This window comes from Phocoena sinus, chromosome 1 (assembly GCF_008692025.1).
Source record: "Phocoena sinus isolate mPhoSin1 chromosome 1, mPhoSin1.pri, whole genome shotgun sequence".
Taxonomy (NCBI): Eukaryota; Metazoa; Chordata; class Mammalia; order Artiodactyla; family Phocoenidae; genus Phocoena; species Phocoena sinus.
Window position 1 is genome coordinate 146,393,725 of NC_045763.1, and position 11,554 is coordinate 146,405,278.

The 11,554-nt window shown below is 41.4% G+C and overlaps 1 protein-coding gene across 1 annotated transcript; it reads left to right on the forward strand.

Annotated features, from left to right (window-relative positions):
* Positions 1 to 524: 524 nt before the first annotated feature.
* On the forward strand, positions 525 to 7,758 carry SLC30A1 (solute carrier family 30 member 1). Its single transcript, XM_032650693.1, has 2 exons — positions 525 to 1,270; positions 2,937 to 7,758. The coding sequence occupies exons 1-2, from the start codon at positions 658 to 660 to the stop codon at positions 3,839 to 3,841; spliced, it is 1,518 nt and encodes a 505-aa protein (XP_032506584.1). The 5' UTR covers positions 525 to 657; the 3' UTR covers positions 3,842 to 7,758.
* Positions 7,759 to 11,554: the final 3,796 nt, after the last annotated feature.

The window sequence follows — 11,554 nt, forward strand, 5'->3', positions numbered from 1 at the left end:
ACGGCGAGGCCTTGTCACGTTCGGGTCCGTGTGAAAACGGGGGTTCCGAGTGCAAAGCAAAGTTTTTTTGTAAACCGTCTGCAAAGGCGGGGGGGCGAAGAAGGCGCCCGATACCGGGCCGAGTGCAGCTGCTGTGGCCGCCGCCTCTTTAGCTCTTCAGGCGTTGGCTCCTCGGTCCGAGCGACCCCGGAGGGAGACCAGCGAGGGGAAGACCTGCGCGGAGAGCCCGCAGATGCTTGGAGCCTTTGCAGCGCGGAGCTGCTGGTCGCCCGCCCCCGCCGCTCGCCTTCTCCTGCTCCGGCTCTCGGTCCGCGGGCTCGGGGAGCCCCAGCTCCGCGCCGCCGCCGCCCGCTCTAGGTGTGGGGGCTACTGGGGCTGAGCCGGGCCTCCACGCCGGCTCCGAGGACGGACGCCTGAGGAGCAGCGCGCCGCCGGCCCGCCGGGGACGCCCGCAGGCGCGGGGGCTCGGCGGCTTGACCCCGGGCTCGCCCCTGTCCGGCCGCCGAGGCCCCACGGCAGACTCCCGAGCGGCCCGGCTCGGGCGGTGAGAGCCCCGCGCCGCCCTCCATCCGTCGCCGGGTCGCCGGCCCTCGGCGCCTCGCCGCCGCCGCCTCACGAGTGTCCGGGCCGCGCTCGGCGGGCTCCTGAGCCGCAGCCATGGGGTGCTGGGGCCGGAACCGGGGCCGGCTGCTGTGCATGCTGATGCTGACCTTCATGTTCATGGTCCTGGAGGTGGTGGTGAGCCGGGTGACTTCGTCGCTGGCGATGCTGTCCGACTCCTTCCACATGCTGTCGGATGTGTTGGCGCTGGTGGTGGCGCTGGTGGCCGAGCGCTTCGCCCAGCGGACCCACGCCACCCAGAAGAACACCTTCGGCTGGATCCGGGCCGAAGTGATGGGGGCTCTGGTGAACGCCATCTTCCTGACCGGCCTCTGCTTCGCCATCCTGCTGGAGGCCATCGAGCGCTTCCTCGAGCCGCACGAGATGCAGCAGCCGCTGGTGGTCCTCGGGGTCGGCGTGGCGGGGCTGGTGGTCAACGTGCTGGGGCTCTGCCTCTTCCACCATCATAGCGGCTTCGGCAACGACTCCGGCCACGGGCACTCGCACGGGGGGCACAGCCACGGCCTCCCCAAGGGGGGCCGCGGCAAGAGCACCCGCACCGGGGGTAGCGACAACAGGGCCCCAGGTGAGCAGGGTCCCGACCAGGAGGAGACCAACATCCTGGTGGCCAATAGCAGCAACTCCAACGGGCTGAAACTGGACCGGACAGGTGAGCAGAGAAAGTCGCCGCCGCAGGTGGTTGGCATTGGGGAGCCCAGACCCCGGGATGGCCCCGGGCAGGATGGCCAGCACGCCCCCTGGTGTCCGAGCCGACCGCGCCGCGCCACCTACCTGGCCACTCCTTCCCGCTCCGGCACTCACACCCCGCCTCGCCCGGAGGACGCGGCCCCCCTTTCAGCCCGGTGTCAGGAGCCGGGGGAGCGCGTCTGGGAGTGTAGATGGGCGCCGTGGTGGTGAGAGCGGGCAAAAGGTCAGGAGGTGACCGTCAGCCCGCTGCGGTCCGCAACCGCACTTAACAGTCTTTACAGGCTGTCGTTTCAAGAGGCTGTCTGATTTTGGCGTTAGCAGGATCAAAAACTAATTTCTTGGGCCTATTGGGAAACGGAGAGAACCCCACTTGGTCCTTAGTTGTTGGCTGTTAGGAACCTTGCTCTGCCCAAGTAGTTCTTATGCCCTTCAAACAAGTTTCTTAATATTGTATTCGGGGCTATCTAGTGATTGACTTTCCTGAGCTCAAAACCCTCGTTAAAGGTTTCTATCATGAGCAGCAATGTATGTTTCAGTTAATTTTCTAAAATCTAAACCTAATCCTGAAAATCCTAGACTTAGAACCTGTATGGGCATGTTTAACATTTCACTTAGGATTTTTCATAATCGTACTAAAATAAAAGCGATGGTAATTTATTCATCTTATATTTTTAATGGATAGTTTTCATTCTAAACATTAAGCGCGCTTGAAGGAAATTGGGAAGTGAATGTTGAAAGAAAGACGGGAAAAGGAATCAACCTAATGCCCTACTACCCAAGCTCAATGGTGTTAACAATTTGTTGTATTTCCTTCCACTTTTTTCCATTTACATCTATTTACCTAGTTGTATGATACCACATAGACAGTTTTCCTCTTTCCTGAATGCAGAATATCATGTTAATGAAATTCAAGTTGTACATTGAAAATGTTTAATAAACAATTGAATTTCCTCTCACTCCCACTCTGCCAGGTGTTATTCCAAAGAATATTAAGCTGCTCTGATGTGTATAATTCCTTTAAAGGATCCGTACGTTTGGTTTAGGAGCTAGTAGGGTAGATAGTGATCATTTAGTTCCAACTTTTCCTGAAGTTTCTGTGATTGCTGATAGGTTTATATTGTTGATTTGTCAGTTTCTAAACTTCTTCTATCAAGAGACTGTATCATTTATATAAATGATAAAAGTTTAAAAGTTAACACCTTAATGACTACGAAGAGTGACTAGACCTCTGCGTCAGGTCAGCCATTTGTGTTAGACTTATCCATGGTTGCATTTAATTTTGGGTGGTAGTGTTCAATTTTGTTTTCTTTTTGGTGTATGCCGAAAAGTATAGGAGAATGTTCACAGGACCCCACCCCCACGGAAAAGGTGAACTTTATTTGGAGGTGGGAAGGTAGGAGGGTGGTTAGGAGTATGGGGAAGCAACATCATCTTAATGACTTAATTTAGCCCTGGCCATTATATCCTGGCTTGTTCCCAGTATGTCAGTTTACATTAAATCACTCTGAGCACATTTCTTATTATGTTTTATGAAAAATTTTCACTTCTATCACTTAAATGGAATTAGGCAAGAATGTTTATATAAACACTTTAGATGTGTTTGATACAGAATTTTTATTTCTTTGTAGATCCAGAGAAGTCCAGAAGTGATGCAATGGAAGTACAAGTGAATGGGAATCTTATCAGAGAACCTGACCAGGTGGAATTGGAAGATGATGATGATAAGGCTGGACAGCTTAACATGCGTGGAGTTTTTCTGCATGTCTTTGGAGATGCTTTGGGTTCAGTGATTGTAGTAGTAAATGCCTTAGTCTTTTACTTTTCTTGGGAAGGTTGTCCTGAAGGGGAGATGTGTGTGAACCCATGTACCCCTGACCCCTGCAAAGCATTTGTAGAATTAATTAATAGTACTCATGCAACAGTTTATGAGGCTGGTCCTTGCTGGGTGCTATATTTAGATCCAACTCTTTGTATTGTAATGGTTTGTATACTTCTTTACACAACTTATCCATTACTTAAGGAGTCTGCTCTTATTCTTCTCCAAACTGTTCCTAAACAAATTGATATCAAAAATTTGATAAAAGAACTTCGAGATGTTGAAGGAGTTGAGGAAGTTCATGAATTACATGTTTGGCAACTTGCTGGAAGCAGAATCATTGCCACTGCTCACATAAAATGTGAAGACCCGACATCATACATGCAGGTGGCTAAGATCATTAAAGACGTTTTCCATAATCACGGAATTCATGCTACTACCATTCAGCCTGAATTTGCTAGTGTAGGCTCTAAGTCAAGTGTAGTCCCATGTGAACTTGCCTGCAGAACTCAGTGTGCTTTGAAGCAATGTTGTGGGACACGGCCACAAGCCCAATCTGGAAAGGATGCAGAAAAGGCCCCAGCAGTTAGCATTTCTTGTTTAGAACTTAGTGACAATCTAGAGAAGCAGCCCAGGAGGACTAAAGTTGAAAACATCCCTGCTGTTGTGATAGAGATTAAAAAAATGCCAAACAAACAACCTGAATCATCTTTGTGAGTCTTGGAAAAGATGTGATATTTGACTTTTGCTTTAAACTGCAAGAGGAAAAAGACTCCATTGAAATTCTATGTTTGCCAAGTAGTGTAATTGAAGTCCTTGTCTGGTCACACAGTTTAATTCTATTTTTGTAAGAACATAATGGGACTGCTTAACAGAGTTCTATATTACAACTTTGTGATTATTAGTGCAGAGTACAGCTATGCTGTAACAGTTTTGGAAAGCCAGTTTTAACACTATGTTACATTTTTGTTTAAAGTAAGTATAAACCTTATATAACATAATGACATTTGATTTCCAGTTTTTCCATGGTAAAAAATTAATTAGGGGGATAAATAAATTAAAATTGTTACTGGAATTTCTCTGCTTTTCTTTCCCCCCAGTGTTATATTTTGTTCATTAGAATTATAAATGCTGGAACTTTAAAAATCATCAACAGGTTTGTTTCTTTTGACATTTTGACATGTAATATTTACTTGCCCTTTGAGATCATTGCATAGCATAATGGCAACATATTTTAAGAATGACTCACGAAAATTATTAGGAAAAGTTCCTTTTTTTCTTCACATGGGGGTATTTATGATACTGAAGATCAGTTACTATTCTGTATCTTATATTGCTGAGTATTATTCTAACAAATAGTGAAATAATTAACAAATTGAACTGTAGTGTACATATAATAGGGCATATGGGGAGTAAGAGCAGGGAAGAAAGTTTACCAAATTAAATATTTAGATTCTTGTATGTTAATATGCAGACTACATTTCTAAATTATTCTGAGAATTTTAACCTTTTTTTTTTTTTTTAAAAAAAAAAACGTCTAAAACATGGACATGTTCACCAGCATTACTTTCTTTGAAAGATTGGCATTGGGAACATTGAGTTGAAAGTTTACTCATAAAATATATACAGTAAATATTTTTAAGGACATTAAATTTAATAACTACATGTTAAATGAAAGCTTATTAATCTAATCTTTTAAATTGTGGGTTTTAAAAATAACTTCAGAGCTAGTCATTTCACAGTGACCAATCATGAACGGATTCAACAGAGCTTTTTGAGCCCAACCAGCAACGCCTGTGCTCTGCCAAGAGCCACTGACTTGTGAGAAAAAAGGAATCTGAAGGTTAATGCAGTTTGGATATTAAATTCTCAAAAAGCAAAGTTAGTTAAGGCACAATTAATAATTGAGATTCTATAAGTCATTCTGTCTTGACATTGCTCAGATCTTCCAATAGTAGCTTATTTTGCAAGATGCCATAATATCTACACAGGAAATTGTTTTTAGCTATTTCATTGTTGGTATGGATTCCAAATCCATACACAAATATTATTTAAGGGTATTTAAGTTATATTTTTCTTGATAGGGAGGGGTTATGCTTTGTGAAGAAACTAGATTTTTGTCCTCAAAAGGATGGATATTAATATCAGTTATCATGTATAGCTCTATTTTTCTAGAAACGAGGTATCCTGACTACTTTAGTAACTTTTATAGCTGACTACTTTTGGGATGGCTACCTTTTGGGATTTGAAATAATTCATTATCTAATGGGTCTTAAGATGAAAATGGTGGCATTTGACAGTTAACTTTTTAAAGGGATGATCTTTTGTGGTAGATGGTGTGTTTTTTTCCTAGTGTAAGCCTATTGCTGGCAATGGGCCTATTTAAGAACACCCGATTTTTCCAGTGAGAATGAGGTAATTTTAGGAACACAGTTTGTAAGTTCACATTTGCTATCATGGGCCAAAACCATAACCTGCCAATTTGCAATACATCTTTATCATTTAATACTTTTCTCTGATATTGTGTATTTCAATTCCTAAACTGGTAGTTACTTTGAATTTTGCAAACATTTTTTTTAAACATGAAATTGGGGAATCTCATGGGTGAACAAGAGAAAGCTTCAAACTGTATCATGTACATTCCTGATTTAACACTTTACAAAACCATTTTTTGAAGATCTCGAAAGAGTTTATGTTATAGAAACATGTCAGTAATGATACAAAAGGATAACTGGTAAAATATATTACATTCAATGAGGTTTTCTTTACAGTGCTCTGTTGGGTCTATTTCTTAAAGGTTGTGTAATGCATAAGACATCGACTGAAAGGATTTTTTTAAATGGTGTATAAGCATGGGACAAGGGCTTTTTTTTTTTTCATAAGTGCTTTGAAAGTAACAGCCTTCAGATTTCAGTTATTTCACTTTTGATAATTTTAAGTAGCTCATATGTAACAAAGTGGTACCATAGGATTCTCTTTTTTCAAAGGACTTTTGTCATAATAGCAAAATCAGTGGGCACTGACTCACCTTTTGTTTTAGCAGAGAATTATTTATTTCTTTACAATGCACTTTCTAACCCATTTTTAGCTATATTAGCATTATCTTTTTTAAAAATGCTTTTATATTTAAATATTGTGGGATTTAAGTGTCTTTTCCAAAATAGCTTATTCCTTCCTGCAAGAAAATGAGGGAAATACCATGAATTATTAGGAGACTTAAACCCAATATTTAAATGCTGTTTTATAACACTGCATCAGTTTTAGGAGGTGCATCTCGCCTGCTGGCTCTTTTATATTTGAGCAAGATCAGTGTATTTAGAATATGTGTTTAGAAATGTGTCTGTTGTCTCAATTTAGTAAGGAGGTGCTACATGTGCCTGAATTAAAATCAACCCAGACATTTTTTCCAACAAATGCCGCCTTAGTGACGAGAGATTTAATTCTCCATTGTCACATTTTAGTTTATATGATTTTTTAATAAGGTTTCTTTTTGAAGAGCATCTGCGCTATAAAAGTATGGACTAGAACCTAAAAGAATAGTCAAAAACTCACAAACGCTTTGCTGTATGTATTTTAACATTTTAGAAAACAATATATTTGAATAAGGTGTGTAATTTGAACAGGAAAGATTTCCATCAAGAGCACCTTGGAAAATCACAACAGGTAGAAGACTATGTTAATATGTTTGTATCTTGGTAACATCCTCAGTTAATTTTGAATTTTTGAAAGTTTTGAGGGAAAAGTCCTATGGAATCTAATGTGAAGTATTTAGTAGGCTAACTGGTATTGAGTTGAAGCTTTTTACTGTTTTTAAGCAGATATCATTTGATGAAATGTCATTTACCTGCTGTCCTAAGATGTTCATACATACGCAAATAAGGAGAAGAATCCTACCATATAGAAATATTTATTTTAATAGAGTTTCATTTAAGTCATAAAACAGTGTTAAAACTCTTGGGAAGGTGGAGGGTTTCTCGTTTTTTAAATTGAAACTGTCATACAGTGTTGGACCATCTGAAATGGGAATTGTAACAGCACTATTTTGATGTAGCTCTACCAATATTATGTGACAATGCTATTTAGTTTTACTAACAAGCTCTGGAATACTTAGCAGTCATTTTCACTGGCACAAGAGCTTTTTGTATGTCATTCAATTTAAACTTTTAAACCAAAAACTTTGTGGTTTAGTGTCTTTGGCAAAAAGATGCTGAAGGGAATGTAACATACAATTAATATGTGGTTATATATAAAAAGACACAAAAAATTGCCATGTTATGGTTCTGCCTTGAAACAGCACAATGAAGTGTATCAGTGTATTCTGTGATTCTTTATGAAACTTACATGTTGTGTTGTTCTGTGTCTGCCATAGGGTGTCCTTTGGGCCAGATGTGGCACAGTTAAATGCAATTATCATCTCATGAAATGCAGATGCAGATAAAATGTCTTTAGTGCTGCAACATTTTACCTAACTTTTGTATGTTTTCTGACTGTGCGTTGTTTCCAAAGCTGTTCCTACCTCACCATGAGGCTTTATGGATTGTTATGTATTATAAATGTTCTTTATGAGACAGACTACTGTGTTTCTTCTCATTTATTAAAAGTTAAGTAGAAAAATAAACTAATTTTAATATCTAGTTCATTGTTCTGTGCATATGGCCTCCCCTTCTGTGCTAAGCTGGGTTATGTAGAAGAGAGTAGGACTTCAGTCACTGAAAGGGAAATTTCAGCTTAACATGTGTTCCTAGTGTGCGGGGTGACCAGGTTACAGGACAGTGGTGTGGAAGAAAACAAATGTAGGTAAAAATTGCCATCGAAATTGAAAGGGTAACAATACAAAGGCTCATTAACAAATATTCAATGGATATGAAATGTTTTTGTTATAAGCATTAAACTTACAAATTATGTAGTTACAGGTTAACCTGCTCCTTTTGGTACTTGTTATTTTTTTTCTTTAATTTGTAAGCATAGTTACTAACAAGGATTATTGAATATTTTACAATTATATAATCACCTGAAACTATTGACACAAGAGCACATTAATACATGAGTTTGGTTGTATGAGTTAAGGACTGTCATAAATGCAGTCTTATATAAAGAATTTCTTAAAAGAAATTGTACTTCAGTTGGGAGATAAACAGTTGAGAAATCAATGGACAATAAATGGCAGTAGATAATTAATAGAATTGATAAAGACAATAGACATTCCAAAAAAGGGATAAAAATCTTTGGACAGGGTTTGGGTAGGTTAAAACTGAGAGGGGTAGGGGTTGAGCGGTAAGGGGGTGCAGAGTATAGAGAGTTGAGAGTCCAGAGGTAGGAGATTGTGAAAAACAAGGTTAAAAGTGCCATGTCAACAGATTTGAATTTGGTTTTATAAGAATAGAGGAAACATTCAATTTTTGAGTGGATAAATGAGAAAGTGGAAAGGGTATTGTACAGGATGGATTTGTAATGGGAAGTAGACAAAGAGACCGGAGACATCAGTTTACTAGGTATTCAATGCTAAGAGCCTGAACTAGTTCCCAAATACACATGCCCGCATCGACATATACAGTACAGCAGTCTCTCCTTACCCTTGATTTCGCTTTCTGAGGTTTCAGGTACCCAGAGCCAACCGTGGTCCAAAAATATTAAATGGGAAATTCAGAAACAAGCGATTCAGAAGTTTTGGGGGGTGGTGGTGGGATGAATTAGGAGATTGGGATTGACATATATACACTAATATGTATAAAAAAGATAACTAATAAGAACCTGCTGTATAAAAAATAAAATTCAGGGCTTCCCTGGTGGCGCAGTGGTTGAGAGTCCGCCTTCCGATGCAGGAGACACGGGTTCCTGCCCCGGTCCGGGAAGATCCCACATGCCGCGGAGCAGCTGGGCCCGTGAGCCATGGCCGCTGAGCCTGCGCGTCCGGAGCCTGTGCTCCGCAACGGGAGAAGCCACAACAGTGAGAGGTCCGCGTACCGAAAAAAAAAAAAAAAAACCCAAAAAAACAAACAAAAAAAAAACACCTCATGTTTTAAATTGCTGCCTTGCTGCCATTCTGAGTAGCATGATGGAATCTCTCACTGTCCTGCTCCATCCTGCCCAGGGATGAGAATCATCCCTCTGTCCAGTGTATCCTAACCATTAGTCACTTAGTAGCCATCTCATCAGATATATCAGATTGACTGTCAAGGTGTCACAGTGCTTGTATACAAGTGTCCCTTAGTTTACTTAATGGCCCCAAAGCGCAAGAGTAGTGATGCTGGCAATCGGGGTATGCCAAAGAAAAACTGTAAAGCGCTTCCTTTAAGCGAAAAGGTGAAAGCTCCTAGTGAGGAAAGAAAAAAATCATATGCTGAGTTTGTTAAGATCTACGGTAAGAACAAATCTATCTGAAATGGTGGAGAGAGAAAAATTTGTGCCAGTTTTGCTATTGCACCTTGAACTGCAAAAGTTACAGCCACAGTGCATGAGAAATGCTTAGTTAAAATGGAAAGGCATTAAATTTGTGCAGTAAGATATTCTGGGGACTTCCATGGTGGCACAGTGGTTAAGAATCTGCCTGTCAATACAGGGAACACGGTTCGATCCCTGGTGCGGGAAGATCCCACATGCCGCGGAGCAACTAAGCCCGTGCACCACAACTACCGAGCCTGCGCCCTAGAGACCGCGAGCCACAACTACTGGGCCCGTGTGCCACAACTAGTGAAACCCCACGCCTAAAGCCTGTGCTCCGCAGCAAGAGAAGGCACCACAATGAGAAGCCCGTGCACCGCAACGAAGAGTAGCCCCCGCTCTCCGCAACTAGAGAAAGCCCATGCGCAGCAACGAAGACCCAACACAGCCAAAAATTAATTAATTAATTAATTAAAATAAGGCATGCCTTTCTTTCTAAAAAAAAAAAAAGATATTCTGAGAAAGGGAGAGACACCACATTCACATAACTTTTAATACAGTGTTATAATTGTTCTGTTTTATTGTTAATTTCTTACTGTGCCTAATTTATAAACTTTATCATAAGTATGTATGCACATGTGTAGGAAAAAGCATAGTATATATATATAAGGTTCAGTACTATCTGTGATTTCAGGCAGCCACTGGGGGTCTCGAAATATAACACTACTGTACTATATTTCAATTGATTCCACATTCTTTTTTCATACTTTAACATTTCTAAAATCAGAATGCATCGATACAATCAGTGGTATCTTACCACTGCTTTTGGCCAACTTTTTTTCTTATTGGGATGTATCTTATAATTAATGGTTCAGAAAAGAATTATCAGGCAATATGGTCTTTCCAGAAGTACTGCCAACATTTCCTAAAACCTTATTTTATGTACTATGCATTGCACATCTGGATGAGAGCTGTTGCTTTTGAATTAGGTGAAAATACTCTAAGAAAGTCAGTGACAATATTGTTTTTAAAGAAATTCCATAGACATTTCCCAGCCTTCAGAATTGAACATTTTTGCCCCCTCCCCACTATAGCCTATGTAGCCTTTTTTCTCTTAAGTAACATGACACTATCTTCTTTCCTTTTTAAAAAAAACTTTTGGCTGCGCTGTGCTGCGCAGCACGTGGGACCATAGTTCCTCCCACCAGGGATCGAAACCACGCCCCCTGAATTTGAAGCGCAGACTCTTGACCTCTGGACCTCCAGGGAAGCCCCAGAGTTATCTTCTATCTTTATTTCCTCAGGATCTAGCACAGGGTCTAGCACACTGTAGGCATTCAAAGGTGTTTGAATGAACATTGAAGAATGGCAGGAGTAGAAGAAGATAGAATGGTAACACCATTAATAGCTAAAATATACTGAGCACTTATTATATACCAGCCACATACATTTTCATTTAATCCTTACCAACCGTTAGCCACATTCCATTATTCCCATTTTACAGACAAATGGATATTAAGTACCTTACCCAAAGGCATCTAGCTAGTGAGTGATGGAGCCGGAACTGGAATTCAGCAAGAGACCTAGGACGCAGCAAGTAGCTTGCTTTCCCATCACTTTGAACCATCAACACCCTATTTCATAACTAAATTCAGAATGAAGAGTTCTTTTAAATTTTCATCCAACAAGCAGCAATAGATAGGCAAAAGAAATGAGAATAAATGTAGAAGTATTTGATATTTATAAAAAACATCAGGGCTTCCCTGGTGGCGCAGTGGTTGAGGGTCTGCCTGCCGGTGCAGGGGACACGGGTTCGTGCCCCAGTCTGGGAGGATCCCACATGCCGCGGAGCGGCTGGGCCCGTGAGCCATGGCCACTGAGACTGCGCGTCCAGAGCCTGTGCTCCGCAACGGGAGAAGCCACAACAGTGAGAGGCCCACGTACCAAAAAAAAAAAACATCAAAGTAGTCACTAGATGAAAAATCAGAACTTTCTTATGTTATGGCTGTGTCATTCAAATTACATGGGGGAGAGGAATAACAATATTTT

Bases quoted from the DNA above. Each gene is read 5' to 3' on its own strand.
- SLC30A1 (XM_032650693.1), top strand. From the start codon at position 658: ATGGGGTGCTGGGGCCGGAACCGGGGCCGGCTGCTGTGCATGCTGATG. The intron at 1,271-2,936 runs GTGAGCAGAGAA...ATTTCTTTGTAG, and splicing joins GCTGAAACTGGACCGGACAG to ATCCAGAGAAGTCCAGAAGT.